The sequence below is a fragment of the Clinocottus analis genome, unplaced genomic scaffold, assembly GCF_023055335.1.
Source record: "Clinocottus analis isolate CAN_PGR_092001 unplaced genomic scaffold, fCliAna1.0.p SCAF_4, whole genome shotgun sequence".
Taxonomy (NCBI): domain Eukaryota; kingdom Metazoa; phylum Chordata; class Actinopteri; order Perciformes; family Cottidae; genus Clinocottus; species Clinocottus analis.
Window position 1 is genome coordinate 22,852,281 of NW_027176153.1, and position 23,193 is coordinate 22,875,473.

General features: G+C 39.9%; 6 protein-coding genes across 8 annotated transcripts; 3 read left to right on the plus strand and 3 right to left on the minus strand.

Annotated features, from left to right (window-relative positions):
- Positions 1 to 155: 155 nt before the first annotated feature.
- LOC137800595 (PHD and RING finger domain-containing protein 1-like) lies at positions 156 to 4,016 on the minus strand. 3 transcript variants are annotated; one of them, XM_068597856.1, is made up of 7 exons: positions 3,498 to 4,016; positions 2,767 to 2,850; positions 2,511 to 2,680; positions 2,204 to 2,295; positions 1,656 to 1,855; positions 529 to 625; positions 156 to 436 (listed from the first exon to the last, which is right to left on the minus strand). In XM_068597856.1, the coding sequence occupies exons 1-7, from the start codon at positions 3,672 to 3,674 to the stop codon at positions 399 to 401; spliced, it is 858 nt and encodes a 285-aa protein (XP_068453957.1). In that variant the 5' UTR covers positions 3,675 to 4,016; the 3' UTR covers positions 156 to 398. The 3 variants fall into 3 exon arrangements, with proteins under 3 accessions (XP_068453957.1, XP_068453958.1, XP_068453959.1); XM_068597857.1 differs by having other exon boundaries at positions 515 to 625; XM_068597858.1 differs by lacking the exon at positions 2,511 to 2,680.
- A 1,210-nt stretch (positions 4,017 to 5,226) lies between these two features.
- LOC137800993 (lysophosphatidic acid receptor 6) lies at positions 5,227 to 6,240 on the plus strand (the record flags this gene model as incomplete). Its single annotated transcript, XM_068598379.1, is given in 1 exon segment — positions 5,227 to 6,240. A coding segment is annotated over 1 exon segment (1,014 nt), but the record flags the coding sequence as incomplete, so codon positions are not given.
- Positions 6,241 to 6,347: 107 nt separating this feature from the next.
- ints11 (integrator complex subunit 11) lies at positions 6,348 to 13,082 on the minus strand. Its single transcript, XM_068597733.1, has 17 exons — positions 12,909 to 13,082; positions 12,509 to 12,606; positions 11,947 to 12,020; positions 11,605 to 11,833; positions 11,397 to 11,495; positions 11,269 to 11,303; positions 11,046 to 11,184; positions 10,889 to 10,953; positions 10,377 to 10,566; positions 10,210 to 10,293; positions 10,043 to 10,132; positions 9,639 to 9,801; positions 9,410 to 9,520; positions 8,341 to 8,402; positions 8,027 to 8,169; positions 7,619 to 7,748; positions 6,348 to 6,673 (listed from the first exon to the last, which is right to left on the minus strand). Exons 1-17 carry the CDS (start codon positions 12,934 to 12,936, stop codon positions 6,608 to 6,610), a joined length of 1,806 nt encoding a protein of 601 aa, XP_068453834.1. The 5' UTR covers positions 12,937 to 13,082; the 3' UTR covers positions 6,348 to 6,607.
- Positions 13,083 to 13,347: 265 nt separating this feature from the next.
- On the plus strand, positions 13,348 to 15,249 carry cptp (ceramide-1-phosphate transfer protein). Its single transcript, XM_068598062.1, has 3 exons — positions 13,348 to 13,434; positions 13,556 to 13,702; positions 13,800 to 15,249. Exons 2-3 carry the CDS (start codon positions 13,575 to 13,577, stop codon positions 14,320 to 14,322), a joined length of 651 nt encoding a protein of 216 aa, XP_068454163.1. The 5' UTR covers positions 13,348 to 13,434; positions 13,556 to 13,574; the 3' UTR covers positions 14,323 to 15,249.
- A 464-nt stretch (positions 15,250 to 15,713) lies between these two features.
- ubxn10 (UBX domain protein 10) lies at positions 15,714 to 16,801 on the plus strand. The gene has a single exon (XM_068598261.1). The coding sequence runs from the start codon at positions 15,956 to 15,958 to the stop codon at positions 16,664 to 16,666; it is 711 nt and encodes a 236-aa protein (XP_068454362.1). The 5' UTR covers positions 15,714 to 15,955; the 3' UTR covers positions 16,667 to 16,801.
- Positions 16,802 to 18,049: 1,248 nt separating this feature from the next.
- On the minus strand, positions 18,050 to 22,395 carry ddx19a (DEAD-box helicase 19a). The gene is made up of 11 exons (XM_068597312.1): positions 22,184 to 22,395; positions 21,999 to 22,065; positions 21,720 to 21,912; positions 21,284 to 21,376; positions 20,368 to 20,470; positions 20,167 to 20,281; positions 19,876 to 20,053; positions 19,530 to 19,767; positions 18,709 to 18,871; positions 18,440 to 18,631; positions 18,050 to 18,349 (listed from the first exon to the last, which is right to left on the minus strand). Exons 1-11 carry the CDS (start codon positions 22,244 to 22,246, stop codon positions 18,288 to 18,290), a joined length of 1,467 nt encoding a protein of 488 aa, XP_068453413.1. The 5' UTR covers positions 22,247 to 22,395; the 3' UTR covers positions 18,050 to 18,287.
- Positions 22,396 to 23,193: the final 798 nt, after the last annotated feature.

Sequence of the window (23,193 nt, forward strand, 5' to 3'; positions counted from 1 at the left end):
TCTCATTTTTCCAAATCAGTAGATTAGGTTTAGATTGATCATTGAACAACAAAAAATCTGATTGAAAAAGATGTTGCAGTAGGTCGCTGAATGTGCCTGAACACACACAAACACACAGACTACAGTTATACACTAGTAAGAGGCGGACTAACAGATTGCTGTTTTTTCATAGGATTTATTGACAGTAAAAAAACTATAGAACATTGTCAGCCTTATCTTTTAACAAAAGTAAAATTAAAAAAACATTCAACTTAAGAGGAAACAATAGTTCTGAAATAAACAGCAACTTCTTCCTCTGGTCAGGTTTATGTTCATAACACAATGCTGCCACCATGTGGTCAACTGTGACAGGAAGTGAGGAAACACACCGTCCAACAACTCCTCTTGGTGTCAGGAGATCAAGTAGCTCGCTTTCTTCTTTCCCCCGTCTTCAACTCTGTGAAACACACACAACAGATGATGGTAAATGTAAGAAAATTCCCAGAATCTTGACGCTAAGAGGAAGTGAACTCACAGTTGTTAACTTACTGACTGCAGCACTGTTTATGCCCCCGTGATGAAGTGCCGCTACTTCAACTGTTGCTACTGCAGGCGGTGTTTCCCGTAACAGGTATCGAGGTACATGCTGGGAACAGAAACAAAAAAACCCAGATCATTGAAGGAGATTAACACCAATGTTATGGTAGGTTGACTTTTACAGTTCAAAAGTAAAACATTCAAAGCAACATAAACATCATTTGTATTTATATTACATAGTACAGTTTAGGTTACTGAAAATGAAGTGCAACTGGTTGAGTAATGACATTTGTGAGTATTAGTCACTTACAGCCAAATGAAGTCAGCACTTTACAACCTTAAAGAAATATTTAGAACCCAGAAAATGTTACAAAGCTCTCAAAGGCGTTGGTGAAGGGAAGCAAAGATTGTCCTGCCCGTTGATCCTTATCCGCAGTTACAGTTGAATCAATGTCTACTGTACTCGAGCAGAAGCAGTAACCGACACAGATTAACCCAAAAGAGCAGAGGAACTCGACCGCAAACAGCAACAGCAAGAGACGATGCACGCACGTCAGTTGGATGCATGGTGGAAAGGTATTTCTGCATTACTGCGAACAGCACATCTGCAAGAAATGTGGTTAAATGCCACAGAGGTGCCTGTACAGTGAGGGGATCTGATAACTGCTTGAAGAATTTTCCTTTGCCCTCGTTTGATCAAGTCAGTGGCACGCTCGAGTTTAACGGAATGAATAATGCACAAGAAGAGAGTTAATGGCACAACATTACATTTTTAAGTTTGTCATTTTCTGTATTTCACATTTGATGCACTGTAAAGATTTTAATTTCTGCAGTTGTGACATTTTGTTAAATACAAACAATGTCACTTTCTATTATTTAGGATTGTGATTTGGAAGAGAGATCTCAGTACAGTGCTGCTCAGCATTACTAATTTCTTAACAAAACAAACTAGCAGCTATATCGATTTAAAGACAAAATGGTTTCATCCAGATGGCTATAAGAGTCTCTCAAGGGCTCTGAATATACCCCAAAGTCTGCTGTATAAACTGTAATATGATGTTTGAACACATCTTCATGTTCACCTCATACTGTCTGGTACACAAGCAGACGTTACTCTCTGTGTGAAATGTTGAACTGACCCTGGAGGTTTGGGCGAGAGGATGGGGATTGCTGCTGGCTCTGCTCTGGATCCTCCGACTGTGTCGTCCATCAGCGGAGCCGCTGGGACGATTCAGAGTGGAGGGCCGAAGGCGACTGCTGATAGATGCTGTTTCATCCACTTCAGCGAGGAGGTCCGTTAGTTCTCCATCACTGATCTCAGCCTCCACCGTGGAGTCGTCTGAGCAAGGACAAATTCACAGCATGAAAAAACATTTTATAAAAAAAAAACCTGCCTTGAAATGAACGAGTATTTCTGCATGTCATAGAATATTTTACAGTGGGCAAGGGACGAGAAACAGCCATCCTTTGAAGACTTGTTCCTATATTGTATACATGGTGTGGATGAATCTATTCAGGCAGACAGCTGTGAGATTCAGATCATGCCAGTATAGTATGTAATGGGAATTTTATACAAACTCTCCTTCTAGTTTGTGAGACGGCCGACAAACCTCTATGTTGTGTGTATTTAGGATGATGTGTGTATTTAGAGTGCCAGATACCGACTTGGTTATCAACAAAGCGTTACCTGTATGCTCGGGAGTGACCGCACACTCAGCACAAATCCAGTCACCTTCAGGGTGAGTGTTTAATGATGGAGTTAAGCAGTCCATATGATACCTGGAACAAAAAGTACAACCGCAGTTCTGTGGTTAAGTCACTTAAACATAGATTTTCAGCATCTCCACCAGAAATTGTACGCATTTGAGTGGCCAAAGTTAAGTACAACTAGCTAATTTAATGCTGCTATTGCTGTTGCTATGGCTGAAATAAACACCAGTATCTACTGAAAATAAAAGACCCGAATTCCCTGAGATAAAACCGCAAAGCCATACCCTGATTCACAGCGTAGGCACACGAGCAGCCGGTGTCCGCGGTCGCTGCGTCCACATTCCTCGCAGATAACAGTGTTGCTTCCTTCTTCTCTTTCATCATCATCATCATCATCATCATCATCATCATCATCATCATCATCATCTTTCCTATTTTTTATTCTCACTTTGATCTGCAGCAACACCGCAAACAGTTCAGGTCGCACACATTTCCAAATGCTTGGCAGGAAGCTACCTTTGGGATAGTGCATATAATCACCTTCTTTTGGATCGGCCCTCCAGGGCGCCGTCTCTGGTGGATGAAAGCAAATCTGATCCGATCCACAGGACAAGTGTTGGCTGTCTGAGAATCAAGACAGAGCAACAACATTTCTCAATTTCAACCACAAAAACAAATGCAAACTTTAATGTTCATGCAGCTTAGACATATACTAGTCTTTTACAATTTGATTCAGTCTGCATAGAGATGAAGGCTCATACATATATTGTATGTAATAGTGCAGCAATTAACACATATTTTCAGGATCTTTTCTAAATTAATCCATCAATTATTGCATCAACAAAAGCAGAGAGCCGACGGTGACATCTTTCAAACTCAAATATATTTCATTTACAATGATATAAAACAGAGGCAGATAACGTGTTGGCATTTAATTAAATAAAAGAGCTAAATGAATAATAAAACAGTGACTGAGTCAACCATTTAATCATCCAGCTCTAATCTCAAATGCCTTTTTCACATGGTGCTAAACTTTAATATCCTGTCACTTCAGCTATCCTTTCCTAAAAGAACAGGGAGCCACGAAGGATATCTTGAAACACAAGTTAACTTGTCTCAATGTATTAATCTTGCACATATATGGCCCGTCCAGTGGGATTGCTACACCTTCTTGTCAGAATGTAAAATAAATACTATGCTGATAAAAGTAAGTGTGGTGAAGACATGACACGTGTTGCTGGACAGGAGTGACAGGTGAAGTGTACGTTTACCTGGGACCACTGGAGTATACAGTCAATGCAAAAGACATGCTGGCAGTTTTCCAGAGAGGCTACAATTTGCTTTTTAAAGGCGCTCAGACAGATGAAACATTTATCTGCAGCCTCGCCACCTGCTGCGTTTAACGCCGTTGACTGATCCATATTTTTAATATTACTGGACAGGAACATTACTGATTACAGACGATGTTCATACGGCCCTCGCTAGGTTAATACTGAACATAAAGCCACTGTTGTAACAGATTTGTTTTGTTATTAACAACTAGCTAGCTAATGTTATGCTAGCCACCTAGCTAGCTAGCTAGGTGGCTAGCATAACATTATCGTTCAACATGGTAATACCTTCTTATTTACAGTCAGAGTAATACACTGGAAACTAGTTGTTCCTTTTATTTATCTGTTACAGACTGTGGTTATAACACTATATTAACTAATTATAATTATTATAATTTGCCTGTAAAGTAAAACTTTAGCGTTAACCACTTTTCAATGTATTCCTTGTTCCGCGCGACTCAAAACAACTTCCGGTCTTATTCTTTCAAAATAAAATTCTCACGTTGACGTTTTTAAGGAACTAAACCATACCAAGATGTAGTGAGTCACTATTGTATTAACTCATTCGAGAGAAGAGTATATGAAATATTACTACAACTGGATTACCACCCGAACGCTTTATTAACTAAGCAACAGGACTTGTGACAAATATCATTATGTCAGAGCATTACAGAAAGCGCTAGAGCCTGGAGGACATACACATGGATCTTATGTGCTTTTGTTTGTAAAAGATCCATAATCATATCTTGCAATAACTAATAAATAATTAGCAATCATACAGTGTATCATGGACATATTGAATAACCACAATTAAAACACTATGCATGCCCTTGACTTTAAAACTAAACTGTAGGGCCTTATAGAAAAGAAAATGTGAAACATGCTTGACCTTTATGTGCATTTTTGTGTTATTATATCAAGCTACACAAATTATAAATACACTCGTGTGCATATTCTTCTGTCATCAGGCTATGGTTTCCTGCCCCTCTCTTAATTCCACTGCTTCAGATAACTGAAACAGGAAACTAAGACGCCTTTGCAAAGAGCAGCATTGTATATGCTCACTGCATTATAGAGAGGTGCTCGACCAATGTGCAGCTACAAAACTAAGCTTTCATCTCATGTGTTTACAACATACAGTTCAGATTTCTGCATTTGGAGATCAAACAACAGAATCCAGCGAAGTAACTTGGTAAGTGTTGTTTTTCTAAAACCTTTTGGTTTTATTTGAACTGTACAGTTGAGATGTGCTTTGTGTTCAGATTTTTATATGAATGTAATGATTCAGAAAAGTTGTAATTGAAATGTGGTTAAAACCGTACAACTAATTGAATGCATAGGATTCAAATCCTCACATTAATGCTACTCTAAGAAAAACTTTTCTGGCTTTTTATAAGTGATCAGTGTATTGCTGCTATTTATGATTTACATCAACCTCTTTTTAGATAAATGTAAATTACATGAGTAAATGTGTATTATTCGTTAAAAATGTCCACTCCAGTTCCCTTTTTTTTCAGACACCTGATTAATACAGAAGAATGTAGTCATCTTCTGGGGGGAAAAAAAAAAAACACTGACAAAAATAGAGGTACTGAAACAGTAGACGTGTAAAAACTGAATGGAAACATGCTTGTGTTTCTACAGGAACAGATGCAGCAGCGTTTGAGAATCAACCTACGCTCACTGACTTTCATCTGACAAAACACCGTCTGCAATGATAAATATGACGGGTGGCAACTGCACTTCCCACCCAGCAGAGTACCAGTACTACTTTTTTCCAGCGGTCTACATCCTCGCTTTAGTCGTAGGCCTACCAGGAAATCTGGCCGCCTTCTTCGTCTTCACGTTCAGGATCGCTCCCCGCACGGCCTTCAGTGTTTACATCAGTAACCTCGCTCTGGCAGACATCGTCATCCTCTGCACATTGCCCTTTAAGATTCACTACCACCTGAACAGAAACAACTGGGTGTTTGGGGATGCCGCCTGCCGTGTCACTGGGATTGTGTTCTTCGCCAACATCTACTTGAGCATCTGCTTCATGACTTGTATATGCGTGGATCGCTACATGGCCACCGTACACCCCCACAACTATTTTCGTCTGCGGAGCCCCTTGTGCTCCCTGGTTGTGAGCGTGACGCTCTGGTGTTTAACCGCTGTGGCTATGCTGGTCTTCGTCCTCATGGGACCCCTTGAAACCAACGCGGATGGATCTGGAAGCCTCAGCTGCTTCGAGAATTTCGCCAAGAAAGAGTGGAACGCGCGCTTGGCGGTGTACAGCCTGCTGTGCCTGATCTTCGGCTCCTTGCTGCCCTCCGTGATCATCATGGTGTGTTACCCGCTGGCCGCCAGGCGCATTTCCATGATAAGGACTAAAACGGCCCAAAAAGCCGTGAGGGCGATTTACACCATCCTGGCTATAACGCTGCTCTGCTTCCTGCCCAACCATGTGGTGTACCTGCTGCACCTCCTTCGACGGTTGGAGGTCATCCAGAGCTGCTCCTTGGCCAACGCCATCTACCATGCCAGGCGGGTCACGATGGCGCTCGTCATCCTCAACACATGCCTGGACCCCGTGCTTTATTACATTACCACCAACCACTGCAAATGGAAGCAGTTAAAGATGGCGTGGCTGTGGAGGAGAGTCTGGAGAAGGAGGCGTGTATACACCATTGCAGTGAGCTGAAGGGTAACGGTGTATGCATACTGTAGATATATCTCCTGATATGAGTCATTGTCAATGTAATAAAAAAAAAAAATCTTGAATTGTACTTCAAAATAAAAAGGGACAAATCAAACTTTGAGTGTTTTATTTTCATAATCGTGTGCAGTTCAGTCTATAAATGAGTCCATGAAAGATTCTTGTACATCACTTAAAAAAAGAATGGGCCAATCCCTGTCCCTACATGAGAAGGGAGCAAATTCAAAGTTTACAGGTGCAAATATGTAATCATCTGCACTGGGAAGGAGTTTTGAGCGCACACAAATCCAGGTAAAAAAAAAAAAAGAAAAAAAAAAGGGAAAATGTTCATATTTTTGGAACAAAATATAGTTCAGCAGAGTCCAGATGGAAGTCCCTTTTTCAGCAGATTTGAAAGGAAGCTGCCCAGGTCCTCGTCCTGACAAAGAAAACAAGGTCAAAGCAGAAGCATTGGAAGGAAAGACAAACAACCATATTTTTACTTTAACACAAACAAATCAAAGAGGACTGACAAAAAGCAGTTTTCAATAGTAACTAGACATAGATGAATGTTACTGTGGTTCCAACATTTTCAGCCCCTTGCAGCTCCTTTTTTTCGCATATATTAAGTCATACTCTAAAAAGGTGTGTAGATATATATATATATATATATATATATATATATATATATATATATATATATATATATATATATATATATATATATATATATACGCACGCTAGTAATAAACTGTACAAAAACTGTACAAAAATACTTTTTTGATAGATTTAAAGATTTAAAAAAAAAAGGATATGACACAGAGGCAGAAATGTACCACGTCTCTATTTTGGCTTTGTACGAAGCACAAGAAGCCACAGACACCCCGCCCACTGCGCAGTGACCGCAGCTCTACAGGATGGTTTCCCCGTCGTCTACTTTCATAACGAAGCCCACACACCTTTTCACTTCTTGATCAACCTTTCTTTATCAACCTCGATCAACCTTTCTTTTCTTCAGTAAATATGACGATGATTATGGATGATACACAGATAGAGCTATCTATATATCTCTTTATATATATATATCTCTTTATTATATATATATATATATATATATATATATATATATATATATATATATATATATATATATATATATATCTTTATATAAATATATAAAATCTCATCTTGATCAAACACATCCTTTAATTGTTATTAATTTTGTATCATACATATTGTAATTTCATCACATTTGACCTGCCAGTTGCTGTGTGACTGTTTAATTGTCTTATTGTCTTTTGTTATTGCATTTATTGTTTTTATAGCGTAACAGTAATGCAAATATCAGGAATTAGTAACACAAAAGACAATAAAACTATTGTACCTGATAACTCCAGGACAGTAGCAGAACCTTGGTGTTGGGGTCTTCAGCAGAGGAGGAGACTTTGATGACGATGGACTCCACCATGACTGTTCCATCGGGGAGGTGCTGGATGGTGTAACCTTTTAACACGCTGAAGCAGACAAATAACACAAAATGCCACAAAATGTCACAAAATGCAGCAGAAATTAAATGTGTTACATTAAACATATTTCACACCTCACGCACCCAAGATTAAAAAGGAGATCAGATCAAATATTCTGACACATTCTGAAGTATATGACAAATATACTAAAAGATATACTTAAAACCAGACTCAGACCCAAGCAGGTGAAGTGTGAAATAAATGCAGATTGGAAAGATGCTGCAGGAGGTCCAGTGACTCTCCTCTCCCTGCAGTGCGACCCTCACCTCTTGAGGTGTAAGTAGATTCTGTGAAGTGTGTCGGGGTCGCTGTGCGGGTCCTGGAGCTGCACGCGGCAGGTGAAGCGTAACTGATGTTCGTTGAGGCCCAGCTCCTTCAGGGCTTGCTCTGACGACACCAGCTTCAGACTCTGTGCTCAGGGAAAGACAACGAGGGGTTGCATCATCATCATCATCATCATCATCATCAGTTGTGCGCTATAACTGAGCAGTTGCTACAAGATTGCAGATTACATGAGTATTTAAAAAGCCTAATAGTGACAGAATCACTGCACTGACATGTGTGAAGTATTTGAACTTACGTTTTCCTTCATGATCAGGGTTCCATGCATGGTACGAGGCTTTTTGGGATCAGGAAGAGGCCCTTCAACACAAGAACGGTTTAGAACACTCGTAGATTTGGGAGCTGCTGATAATCCCTGCCAATATGTTCAGATATCAGTGGTTAATCATGAAGAAAGAGCAGGTGCACTATCTGGCAACCCGCTGGACTGTACTATACGCATCGTCAGCGAGTTGCAGCTCAGGGAGAAGAAGTCCGCACACTCATGAATGGTCCGTGGTTTGAAGTGGTTAGTTTTATACTTTAAAAGGTTTCAAACATTGTAGAACTGAAAACCTTTTTGGTTGATGCCACCAACATTAGTCTGATATTAGCTTTGAATGTGAGGCGTGACGTGTTGGCTCATTTGAAACAAAAAGTCAAGGAGGAGTATAAAAAAGACTTCTTATTTTCTCTGCTTTTAGAGTATCATCTCACATACATATGGAAGCCCATTTAAGACACACCAAAAAAATCATAATTATGATAAACAACAAAAAAACAAACATAATGACAACAAAAAAAACAATTTGACACAAAAAAAACATAATTATGACAACAAAAAATAATTATGACAAAAAGAAAAATCATATTTATGACAAAAGAAATAATGACCAAAAAAATCATAATGACAAAAAAAAATAAAAAAATGATTATGATAAAATTTTTTTTACAAAACATCAAAATTATGAGATAAAAAGTCAAATTGTGAGATAGTAAGTGCACTGTTTGTTTTTGTTGTCATAATTATGACTTTTTCTTTTGTGGCGTGAATGGGCTTCCATACTTACATGACATTTGTCATTATGAAAACTTATTTGGGTTATGGTATTTAGGTGGCAAGGGACAAGATGACATTACTCTGAAGAAACACTTCTTATCAGTCTCATCAAATGTCAGGAAACAACTGAATGCTGAAACTGAGACTGTGTAGGCACCCTGTAAGCCACCGTAACCACACACAAAAAAACTCACAATCTGTGCCATTTTATTTCTCCCTATCTTGTGAATTAACCAAACTAATTCCTTAACAATCAACCGAAACATACCTCCGAGAGCCATCTCCCGCTTGAGCAGGTTGAGCGATATATCCACAGGCACGCTGGGATTCGTTGTCACAGTTGCCGTCTCTCCGTTGGCTGGCATGTGGCAATCTATGCCTGCCATTTGAAAACAACATCAACAGGATTGACAACACATTCTCCTCCCACTGTGAGCAAACAAACACTACATTTAAAAAAAACCAAACATGATTGATGTGGATGGAGATGCACTCACTGAACTCCTGCTCTATCTTGCCCTTGAGGAACTCCATCTTTACCGCCTCCCCGTGTACCAGCAGCATGTTTCGAGGCTCAGCCATGCGAATGAGCTGCATGATGCCCTTGGCATCTGCGTGGGCACTGAAGGACATGTACTCCACCTGTAGCTTCACCTCCAACTGTAAGAGTCACAGAAAATGAAGTAACTCACTGTGTTAGTGTTGTTTTACACATCGTTGTGGTTATTGTGAAAGGACCAGTTTGATTTCTTGGGAAATATACTTATTGGCTTTCTTGCTAATAGTTAGATTTGAACTCTCTAAGCTAAACTCTCGAGCTAAAACCAGGAGACAATTAGCTTATCTTAGCACAGATTGAAAGCAAGATGAACAGACTGAAAGCAGCATGAAAAACTCTTACTGTTGATCTGCCTTCCAGTTCCAGTTTCCTCTGCCCATTCAGGATCTTGTGACCGATTGTTCCTTGTACACAATACCCAGGCATGATGACCTAAAAGAGGCAGAACTTGCTGTTCAGTTGTTAAAAAACAGCAACAACAAAAATCTTCTATTTTCTTCCAGACTCACCATGTTTTTTTCATTGCCAGCCCATTTCTTGAAGATCTGCAAAGACTGGCCAGCATGCAGCATACCAGGTGTGGCAAACACCACCTGAAAGTGCACATATTGTTGTTTTTTATTACCATATGAATTTGCATCCTGTAACTATTTAGAGGGGAACAAAACAAACTTACCATAGGTCCAGGATTATCGGCATAGGAGCGATCAAAAGCCTTGATGTGCTTGAATTCAAACATGTTTCTTTGTACAAAGGTTTTTCGAATCTTCTGGTTGGTCCACGTTATGAAAAGCTTATAATAATGATTTGCTTTTTCCGTCAGCCCAGTGGAGAAGTAGATCGGAGCCTTTAGGTTCATTCTTTCCCTGGTTGAGGAGAGGAGTTAATTAGTGCCTTTTCAATCAGCCGGCACTTATTATAAACAAGTTGATAAGAATACCGCCATTATTCTATCAACCGTAATAAAAGGATTTTTTAATTGCAGACACCTTTACTAAATTGAAACATTAACCATTATGAACCACAAATATATGTGTTGTGTTTATCTCCACACATCCATTTCACTATTATCATTGCTCTCTTATTCATAGCTTTAACAGAGATGTATATACAGCCACACAACCCTGTACTGATGTTTAATATAACAGTGTATGTGATTTTTTTACTCCTTTGGAAGAACAAACCTACCAAAATGTTTCCAACAGGATGCAGAGTTCTTGTGCTCTTCCGAGGGCAAAAACTGGAATAAGAACCTGAAAAGATGAGAAAGCTAAAACTTCCAAAAAATCCAAACTCTTTCCATTAACACCCCAAAATACAGAATTCCACTAACGCTGAAAATTACCTTTCCTCCTCTTTCTATGCTTTCATGCACTTTCTTCAAAAAGTCTCTCTCTCTGCATCTCTTTGAGTCCCGGATGGTGGTGGCATACGTAGACTCTGAGATGAGAATGTCTGGACGGCATTTGTCGATCCATGCCGCACTGCAAATATACAAACACAAGGATGAAGAGAGTGTGGGTGTAAGCTCCAGCATATAATCCTTAGATACAGTAAAGGTCACTTACCCTAAATGCCTGTCAGGTGTCATGTTATAGTCTCCCTAAAAAGGAAAAAGACATTATTCTGAGATCCTGCCTGTCAAATTTACTCTCTGATACAAACTCTGACACAGTGCAGACTTGTTTACACTCACAGTGTAGACCACAGATTCTGATCCCACTTTGATGTGCACCATGGCAGCTCCCAGGACATGGCCTGCATAGTACGCCTTGATCTCCAGCTCATCATCCACCTGCCAGCAGCACAACAGAAACAGCTTGATTTGCCATCAAAAGAGACAAGCAGCTGGTGCAGAAATTATTAATAGATGGATGTCTTCAAAAATGATATGAGCACTGCACCTGGACGGTCTGGTGCAGGTTCAAAGGTACAACTTTCTTCATGCAGTCCTTGATCATCTGCGAGGTGAAGAAGTTGGTTTCTCCCTTTTTGTCGACGGTGATCTTCCGGAAGTCCTCCAGCAAAATGGGACAGATGGCCTTGGTGGGATGGGTCATGTAGATGGGTCCATCGTAGCCCACCATCTCACTCATGAAGGGCAGAGCCCCACAGTGGTCCAAGTGGAAATGGCTGAGAAAGGAACAGTGAGCCATTTAACAAAACACTGGACTTTTAAAACTCATTCTATCCGTATTGGTAATAGAGAAAATACTTTACATACTGTGTATATTAGGACAACAAACCTGATGATCACACAGTCCAAAAATTCAGTCAGACGCCCATTCTGGGTTATATAAGAGAAGTCTGGGAAACGTCTCTGCAATGACAGTACAGATTTGCATTTAATGGGGATAAGACTGTAATGTATCATCTCCACAAAGTTCAAATCATATGAAACTCACATGGCTTAACATTAGATATTGAGGGAGGCTGATGCATTACATATATTACTTATACACCGATGAAGAAAATTTGATTTTGGAGATGCAATTAAAGAGTCATTACACTTTTCAAAGAGATACCACTACAATTGATTATTTTCATCACCAATTAATCTCCCAATTATATTTTTCGATCAGTTGTTTAGCCTCAGCGAAATGTCTTGTTTTGTTCGACCAATGGGCCACAAACTAAATGTATTAACTTTACAATAACATCTCTTTGCAAATCATCACAAATAAGAAGCTGCAACTAGAGAATGTTTTGAATTATTTGCTTAAAAAACGGCTTCAACTTAGTGTATACCATGTTGCTTGTGTTAGCTATTTCGTTGGAAAAATTTGAAATATAAGCTGGTTTACTTACGTCATCATTGTACCCCATGTGCATACCACAATCAAGCATTATGTTTTTGCCTCCAATAGAGACGAGGATGCAGCTGCGGCCGACATCCTGTCCAGCACCTTGGAGAGGGAACAGTACAGTTGAGAGAAAGCTTTAACAAAAAAAAAAAAGAAGAAACACACAGTTCACGTGCAACTAAGTTAGCTTCGACAGCTAACAACAACAGCTGCAGGCAGCGACGGGTGAAACGTACAAAGTGCTTTCAAACATCACAACAGAATAAAAAAAACACAAGTTATTGCTGCTCCAAAAGCGCTAAACACTTAGATGACACATAACGTCAAACAGTTAGAGACACATGTATTGTTGACGGAACTAGCAGAGAAGATGCTAACCTAGCTGAGTCGTCAACGTTACTCACCGAGCGGTGTTACTTTTATTTCAGGCATGTTTTCTCAGCCTGATGTTGACAGAAAAATGACCCAGGATCCCGGTCTGGTTCCGATGAACAACACCTTGTTTACAAATATGTGTTTATTGTCTAACTTGTATAACTACATGTGGGTCATTTTGAGTCCAGACTTTCCAGAGCCAAGCTACTCACTTCCGGGAAGCGCCTTCAAAATAAAACCCCTTTCTGTAAACCATGTTACAAGAGTTGCCTACACAACTTGTTGAGGTGATGTGCTTTTGTTTTACATTAATTTACACAAAGCATGCGTTTTGATTGTGGATTCCTGTATTTGTAGAAACAATCTTAAAGATGTAAATATCTTATAAACTCTGGGCATTAACCATTCCTTTTATTTCAAAGGAAACGTTGCATATTTCCGGTGTTTTCCGGCTCGAGTCTGCGCAGTAGAGACGGAGCAGGAATGACCTGTCGGTTTACTAATATGAAGACTAACGCTTAAATTTTCTTTTGTTTCTTCTAACTGTTGTTGCAGGTAACGTGTTCGGTCTCTGGACTAACACCTCAATACTTACATGAGTTACGACCTCCAGTTTGTTAGTAAACGTTCGTGACATTTGGACATTCATTTGTTGCCTTTTGGCTTTTGTCGATAGCACTTCCGTATAGAAAACCATGGCTGGCACTGAAGACGACCAGAAATTCTGCTTGCAGGAGGTGCTCGACACTTTCAAGTTGTGTTTGTCAGAGAACAGAGAAGTCTATCTTGAACACTACGTCGCAGGGTGGCGTGGTCTTGTAAAGTAAGTGTGTTGTACATACTGTACGCAGATGAAACGGTCAAGAAAGTGTCACGTGTCAGGCGTCTGCAAACTGTTTTCATTTTTCTCCCATCACTAGATTTCTGAACAGCTTAGGGAGTGTTTTTGGCTTCATCTCCAAGGATGCTGTCAACAAGATCCACATCCTGGTGGCTCTCCTCAATGGCGAGAACGGTTCCCAGTATGCCACTATCCAGTCAATGGTCAAGTATGAGCTGGAGAACGACCTAGTGGACCTGACCAAGAGAGGCAGCCATCCAGAGTCCGGCTGTCGCACCCTACTGAGGCTCCACCGTGCGCTGAGGTGGCTGGAGCTCTTCCTGGAGCGCCTCCGCACCAGCAGTGAGGATGGCAAGACTTCTGTCATGTGTTCAGAGTCCTACAATGAGTCTCTGTCCCAGTTCCACCCCTGGGTGGTCCGCAAGGCTGCAGGCATGGCGTTCTGCGTGCTCCCGGGGCGCCCTGCTTTCTTTGAGGTGATGAACGTGGGCCCCCCGGAGCAGGTCGTGGCCAAGCTCGGGGAGGCTCTGCCTCTTATCTCTGAGGTGTACCAGATCACGGAGGAACTTTACACTCAACAGAACTTGTTGGACTTGCCATAGAGAGCAAAAAGTATTTTTATTAGCCACTTCATATACATTACACGATTACAAGGGCTGTCAATCAAGCTGCTATTGTTTTTTGGTGACTTAAGTGTTCTTCATCCTCTGCACAACGGTATCGATTAAGCATACATGCACTGACACTCATCTGTAACTTCTATATTTACAGTTTTTTAAATTGTGTTAAACTACTGTCAATTAAAATGTTGCATGTTTATCTGCACTCTTTGTAATAGATCTCTTTTAAATTCAGCTTTTGCTTGTAGATGTAATCTGTTCTGATTTTAGTAGATGGATGGAGCAGTGGGGCCCAGGTCTTCGCTCACTGCCAAAAGCTGTTTGTTTTAATTATTTATTCCAAATCTACAGCTACAAAAAAAAAATCTGCACTGCGTCTGTATTGTTTCAGCTGAGTACAGTAATTTATTTAATTAAATTTTATAATTTTATAATAGAATAATTGGGAGTTGCTGCTCTGTTTCTCAATCATGATGTTATGCATTAGAGAAATGCATGTTTGACATAATGTAACGATAGGGCCAGTCGGTCAAGTATTTGATGTTCTCATATTATATTCCACTCACACACTGACATATCTAGCTAATATATCATGAATGTAATATTGTATAATACCAGATATTGCCTAAATCTCTATGGTTGTTGTAAAAAAAAAATATTTAAAAGACTAACAAAAACTGCAGCCTCAACGGTAGAGAAGCAGTTTCAGAAACACTTCTTCAGGGACGGAAAAGTCTAAGTGTGCGAACACATTCCATTTATCTGAGACATTAAAAAAAAAAAAAACATTCCCAAACATGAGTGTTGGAATAATGTGGATACTTTATTTTTAAAAAACCCATCAGTTTAATAGCCAAACCAAATATTAAGATAATTCTGAGATTTTTTGCATGATCTTAATGAAGTTATTTTATGTGTGAATCAAACAATACACTTATTTATTTGAAGTGATTGATGTATTGTTTCTTAAGAATTTACTGTATTATATACATGTATGACAATGAATTAAAATAGAATGTATAAAGTGTTGTGTCATAAAAACACAAATTCACAAGTGAATTTGTGTTTTATTTGATTTGACAATCATGTATTACTTTTTTAAATGTAGTTAATGAGGACACAAGTTACATTTTTTACAATTATTACAAAACGTAAGAAAGTATGAAATGGATGAAATATATGTTGAATATGTTTTTGAGCTGTTTACACACCTGTCGCTGCAGTTGGAGGTGTACACCTGTAACACCTCCTGCAGTTGGAGGTGTACACCTGTAACTGCAGTTGCGCACGTCCACCAGCAGGTGTCTCTTCGACTCCAACCACAAGTCGTCGTCCGGGCAACCGTACTGTCATAGCAACCACGCTGACGCTTATCGAGAAACACTTCCTGCAGAAACTAGACGCAAAGCGCACTAACATTTTTTTTTTTTTTTTTTAGCATTTTAACTTGTAATTCCGTTTCAACGGGAGGACGCACCTATCCTTCCAGTTTTAGTGAAGCGGCTCTTCAACATCAGGGCATGGTTGTCTTCGACTCTTATTGTGAAGGACTGAAGCCGAGTAACAACTGTGAATGTTCACCGACGGACTCTTCTGAACTCTCCTGTCGCCGTCGATGCATTCAGCAAGGCCAAAGTCCTCCAAAGGGCGACGCAGACCGGCCGGTAACGACTCCCCGTGTTCCGGTGGCGCTGACGGCGCACAGAGGCCCCCCGTGTCTCCAGAGCGTCCCGGGGCCAGGGGGTCGAGCAGAAACCAGCGCTCCCAGTCCCAACCCATAATGTGGCAGGCCGGCCAGCTGAGCCAGGATTTGTCTCTGCAGACGTTGCAACTCGCAGCTCCACCGCAGTCCTTCAACAAGTACAAGGTTCTCCCTCCCATTGGCGGGAGGCAGCCAGGTGTGCGTGACGGGAGAAGCGTAGACCAACACATGTCCACGCACAGCCTGCGTGGCGATGCCGTCATGCAGCAGAGGCAGCGGCCCGAGGAGCCAGTGATGGATGCGACCCAGACCAGCAGCAGCTCTGAGGTGGACATGAGGGCTGGGTTCAAGCCCCCTGGCTCAGGACCAATGATGACCAAAGAAGCTGGAAGCTTACTCCTCGCTATCCGAGCCCCATGCGGGAGGAGATTTCAGCAGCACTTTGAACCCACAGACACTCTGCTGATGGTGAGAGCCAGTGCAGAGCTCAGGTATGAGGCGGAGTACAAAGAGGCGTCCATTCAGACCATGGATGTGCCACGCAGGACCTTCACAGACATGGACATGAGCCTGGCCCAGTGTAGCATCTTGAACCGATCGGTGTTGTGCATCTCACAGAACTGAGGTGAAGTCCTAGTACGCCTCAATGATTTCTCTCAGTTTTGCAGATTGCAGAGTTTGATTAAGTAGAAGTCATTTTGTGACCAGCAGTTCAACGTTTAAGATTTCAGATATTCTGGATTTGAGAGAGAAGCAGTACAACCCATTAATATATATATATATATATATATATATATATATATATATATATATATATATATATATATATATATATATATATATATATATATATATATATATATATATATATAATATGGATACAGTATGTTGTGCAAAAGATACACATCTTTTAGAACATGTTGGACTAAACTTAATACCTGTAGACTATTACCTTCTTTTTTTTTTTTTTTTACAATTCTTTCCATTTTTGTTGTAAAACATGTTATGAACCTTTTGACAGCAAATTCATTACAATTAGGTCCATTGATGTATCTCCTTGGTAACTTGTTTTGCTGCACAATTGCTCAGAATACTCACTAATGCGTGTCCGGGGTGGCTGTTTATAACCACAGCGAAGGGGACATTTAAAATTATAGTATGTCTCAGTCAAAACAGGAGGTGATTACTAAATTAAGAAATTATCTCCTGTCGGGCATTAATTTGTTTATCTGGCACTTACTTTCAAAGCTTAAATGCTGCTGACAAATGCAGCAACAAAATTGGTTTTAGCAAATATTTATATATTTTCTATTTTGATTGATGTGCTTATATGCCAAATATGCTTTAATTAGGATGCAGATGCACATTACGGCCAATATGTGGTGGATTCATCAGACTTTTCCTTTATACTGTAACTACTGCCCTGCTGTAGCAAACAAACACAATCCTGTGACTGGTTATTAATTCAACAAACTCGTTTGTTGATTGTTGAGTCACTAGAAAAGGTAACATGCAGGCACAAAAGGTTGAGTGGCAATGCACCCTAACCAGGAAAACTGTCGGCAATTCACAGAAGACATTTTGACATGCCACAGAAGAAAAAGCACAAGTGTAAATATTAAAATGTACAATGCCATCCTTGTTATAACAATAACACCTGCGCTTTTCTTTGAGTCAAAATCCATTCTGAGAAAGAACTCCTTTTATGTTCTAATGCCGAATGGATCCATCAAATAATTTCTGGATGGATGAAAGCTGCGTGTTCTGGATGAAGAGTGAAAATCAATCACACTAAAATGCAGAGAATTTGGAGGTTACTCTTGTCTTTTGAACATATTGTATACTACCTGAATTAGATATATTTTCATTATATTACATTTAATAAAAAGGTTCTGAGCAACTGATTCATTCTTTTAGCTACACCAATACAATGTTCTTACTTGATGCAATGCCAACACCTTGTCTCTGTATGCTGTCAAGCATTTCAACTGGAAGAAACTGAACAAGTTTAATAAGCAACAGCAGTTATTTATTTTTTCTTCACACAAAAAGAGCAACAGCTCTGGCTTCACAGGCCAACATCAAATTAACTTAAACAGGAAAACTAAGGTTCTATGGTGCAAACAGGCATTTAAACCTTAAAATGCTTCAAGTCACTCAAGGATATTTATATTTGAACTCAACCCTGGTTTTCAGGTGAGACATTCTTATATCTCACCAACGCTTTTAACTGATTCATTAGTCTTCAGATAGTCAGCCTTTCCATTTCTTTGACATTATTAGTGTCAAGCTCGATGATTTTCCGGTCTGTGGCAGAAAGATGGAAAGATAAAAGTCATGTTAGGATCTTTGCAGTCGCTGTTCGACATGATTATACTGAACGAAACGGGAACGTACTGAAATGCATCTCAATTTGGTGGATAATATCCATGCTGCTTTTGCTGTCAACCATATTGACCGCGAATCCTCTTTTGCCGAAGCGACCTGTGCGGCCAATCCGGTGAAGGTATGTTTCATTGTCGGCATTTCCATCCATGTCCACAGGGAGGTCAAAGTTGACCACAAGCGACACTTGTTCCACATCAATACCTGTAATCAATACAACCACTAATGAGTTGGAGACCTCAGAACATAACGATGTTGAAATGGTAAAATCGCTCGCTCACCTCTGGAGCACACATTCGTAGTCACAAGAACTTTCTCCTGGCCGTTCTTAAAGCGTTCAATGACGGCAGCTCTCTGCTCCACTGTCATTTCCCCGCTCAGTAAAGCCACCTGGTGCCGCTCTTTGATCAGGTTTGAAGCCAGCCAAGAAGCCATGACGCGAGTCTGAAGAAAAAAAGTTAAAATTAGCTAAACGTACTATGTCCTGTCATGGGAACATTTTTCCTGGAATTGGAAATATTAATTTGTGATGAACACACATCTCATCTGTCAGTTTATCAACATTCAAGACCTCATTAACAGCTGGCATTAAAATGCCATCTGAATATCGTAGAAGAGGAAGAGGGAGTGAGACGACGGCCGGACAAAAGATGTGACCAGATCCTCTGGCGGTGACGATGAAGACATTTTATACACACGACAAATTATGGGCGAGGAAGAAAAACAATCGATGCAGCATAGTATCGCAATATTGTGCGTGGCAATATTCACCGAAGCCAGGTATCGATCTTTTTGGTCGAAGATTTCAGATTTTAAGAAAATCCATTGCTTTTTTAGTCCACTAGATGGTGCTGTGTGAGGTCAGCAGAGGTTCAGCGTGATCGGTAGAAAGTTGGTCAAAACAAACACGTAGACATCGGAGAAAGAAATTCGAAATGCATCCGCGTGTAAATCAAACGTCTGGACTTCCTGTCACTCGTAGCGTCGCTGCTCGGTAACACGGTCATCTCGATGCAGTTTCTGGAGAAGTCGGTGAAATTCAGCGAGCTGTGTGTGCCTACGGATAATATCATGAGCCCTGACATGACGGCGTTTGACTTACCCTGCAGAAGATCATGGCCTGTGCAATGGTAAGGCTCCCGTAAAGATTACAGAGTGACGTGAACTTGTCCTCCTCCTCCTTACAGACCACATAGAACTGCTTGATGGTGTCCAGCGTCTCCTCTTCACGCTTCAGCTTGATGATATTGGGATCAGGAACCACCTGCTCAGCAAACTTCCACACAGAGTCCTCGAAGGTTGCAGAGAAAAGGAGCATCTGGCATTCCTTCGTCAGTTGTCTGTGTTGATCGAACCAAAAGCAAGAAAATATTGTGACAAGAGAATCGTGTTGACAGACAAAGCTCTTTTGTTCTCATCATGGGTATGGTTCTCTGAAAGAAACCCACCTATGGATCCGTATGCTCTGGTCCCGATGGCCCTGTGTGCTGATCATCACATCAGCCTCGTCGAGCACAAACATAGTAATCTTCTTGGGGTCAATAAGCTTGTACTTGGTGCACCAGTCGAGGACTGTGCCTGGTGTTCCAATGACAATCTGTTGCTGCAACTTGATGCCTCGCTCCACTGAACAGAATGCAGAAATCCACATTGTGACATAAGCAACTCTCGAAGGACTTGAAATACCATTTTGCCACAAAGTTGAGCAGATGTAATTACAATTAGGGTCACATTCTTACTTCTGTTTCCCCGAATGGCGTAGGCCAGTTTCACATCAGGGCAAAATGTTCCCATTTGCTCGATTACTTGACCGGTTTGCAGAGCCAGCTCGTATGTTGGCGCGATGCAAAGGCACTAAAAGAACCAAAACGTTTTTTAAATGTTTGTGTGTTTACAACTGAATGTCGAGACTGGCTTTGAAGATTTCATGTTATGCTTACCTGAGTCCACTTATTATCTGTGTTTACATGGCTGAGCATGGCCAGAGAAAAAGCAGCAGTTTTACCCGTGCCAGACTGGGACTGAGCGATCAGATTCTGAGGTCTGGAACAGTTGGAAAAGCACACATAAAGAAGAGGATACATCAGACAAACCTGACATGAGGAAATTCTAATATATTTGTATAACTACAGAAAGGACAATAGTTACAGTCCATTTTAGAGAGAACATTTATTTAAATCATTTTGATAATCTTTAAAATGTTTTTTTTTTCATCCTGAAACATTTTAAGACGTTTGATGACTTCACCTTGGGCACTAGGGTTTTTTCAGTGCTGTAAAATAATAAAGGAAATCATTTGAATAAATTGACAACATATATAATCATCAGTCAGAGCCCATGAATGTCATGCCATTATGTTCTCATTATTGTTAAAATACAACATTGTTGTTCTACAGCTAGTTTACAATTGTTAAATTGTTCAGAGTAGCAAAGTCATAGATATGATAATTTAATACAAAATACTACAAATTCACATTTTAGTCATTACATCGTGCTAGTTGGCACAAAAAGTAATATGTCTATCCTATGAAGGGAAATCCTGCACAACAAATAATTTAATTAGTACTGATTGCCGGAACATTCAGCAACACTTTTGATGATTGATGAATTAATCTTAGAAGCAATTTGGCAAGCAAAAAAATAAATTAAAAAAAAGCTGGTGTCAGGTTCTCAGTAGTGAAGATTGACTTTTGGATTGTTGGTTAAACACAAGCAATTTGAAAAATGTCAGTGTTATTATTTTATTATTTGTCTGACTACTAATAGAGTTTTGTTGTTTATAGAGACCGATCAATAAGGTTCCAACCAATAACTTATGAAAAAAGAAAAGTCCAAAAGAGTTAAGAATGAACTCACGGCTGTGCCAAGATCATGGGCAAGGCATGCTCCTGAATCTTTGATGGCCTGTTGAATCCCATGTTGTACACGCCCTTCAGCAGTTCAGGTTTTCTATCGATCAAGGAAAAGCAAGTTTGTATAGCACATAAAACCATTAAAAGCATCAAAACATAATGCAGAAAAAAAACACAATTTTAAAAGATCAAGAGCATTAATTAAAACATACACTGTAGAAAAGCAACAAAAAAAGGAATAAAATTTCCAGTGCTGTTGAAGAAATAAAACGCAGTAGTTAGATGCATAAATTGATTAATATCTTTGAATCTGGTTCAATTAAAAGGCAACAGGCAAACAAGTCAAAGTCACGATAATGTGCTTAAGTGTCAGAGGAAAGGGGGTAAAAAAAAAAAAAAAACATACATAGGCCTACATCTGTTTTCAAAGTCACACTTACAGTCTCAACTCCTCAAAAGTCTTCACGGAGAACAGAGGAGACGTGGGGTCCCTCTGCAGGACCTCCACCTGGTTTCTGTTCTTTACCAGAGAGCGGCGGATCAGTTTATTCAACAGGGACTGTTCAGCCTGGTCCACCGATTCCCCGTCTCCCCTCGGACCTCCATCTTTATCCTTGTCTGGCACAACGTTGCCTGGCACAGGCGGGAGAAGAAGAAAAAAAAACGTCAAGCACCCACAACTAGGCTGTGAAAGTAGAACTATTTATTAATTTATTTACCATTTATGTCTCCTCTTATGTTACGGGGGCCACACACACGTTCAACTTTCTTTGAGAAGTCCAACTTCTGGAAGGGAGCAAAAAAAAAAAAGATAGGTAGCAGCTAGGTAGCAAATTAGCTTCTTTGCTAGTAAACGATGAGTTAGCCCGTGTTTGATGTTACTTTTCGGAGGCACGTGTCTCACCTGTATGGATGGAGTTGTAGCTTCTTGAACATCGACAGCAACTGCCCACGAGTCTTTGGACATTTTTGAACATTAACTGTATGCTTCTATCGAAACTAAACCGCACGTTTCTTTTTTTTAATGAAAAGTTTGATGTCAGCGTGAACGATGTGCGTCAAAGTAAAGTGACGAAGGACGTGCCGTTGCTCCTGATCTGGACCAACTGCAACCAACTGGTCCGCACCTCTGATGATGCTTTCATGCCCATCGGAAATATCGCCTTCTCCAAAAAATGGACAACCAGAACCAGCTTTTCGAAGTGCAACATAGGTGGGAAACAGAACGGTACTGGTTATTTTACATGATCAAATAATGTTAACCATAATTCGGTGGCATATCTTGTGTTTTAATAAGACTTTTAGTTTTTAATGACGATTACAAAATTACAATTCTCTCCAAGTCTCTATTTTTGTATGTTAGCCATAAAAAAGGTGTGTCTAATTATTGTATGTTCTTCTTTATACAGGTGTGAAACAAAATGACTCTGTTTACTTGCTTAAACAACGTAAAATAAATATTTGAATGTATGTAATGTTTATTTACGAGGTTTATAAGTACTACCTGAAGGCATCGCAGTATTCCCACCCTGTTTGGAGAGTGAACCTGCTGACACAACAATCAGATTATCGACAAAGAACTACGACGTAAAACATTTGTTTTAACTACTATATTGAATTCAATTTGGCCAATTACATAAAATATAGTTAACACAGGTTCATGATCAGTGTGATTTAGTTTCGTCATTAAAATAATTGTTGGAATCTTGATGTGATCAATATGTTTAAGTTTAACTAAGTCTAGTTTAAGCCTATATGTTTAGGCTTAGTGCCATGTACAGTGTCATTATTGATTATTCTGCATAGTTTTAAACTAATTGAATATTATTTTCTAACTTCAATTTAAATGTTTGGATTTTTTTTTAGTTCATCGATTTTTAACTGACTAATCTATTTAGAAAAATAGTATGAAAA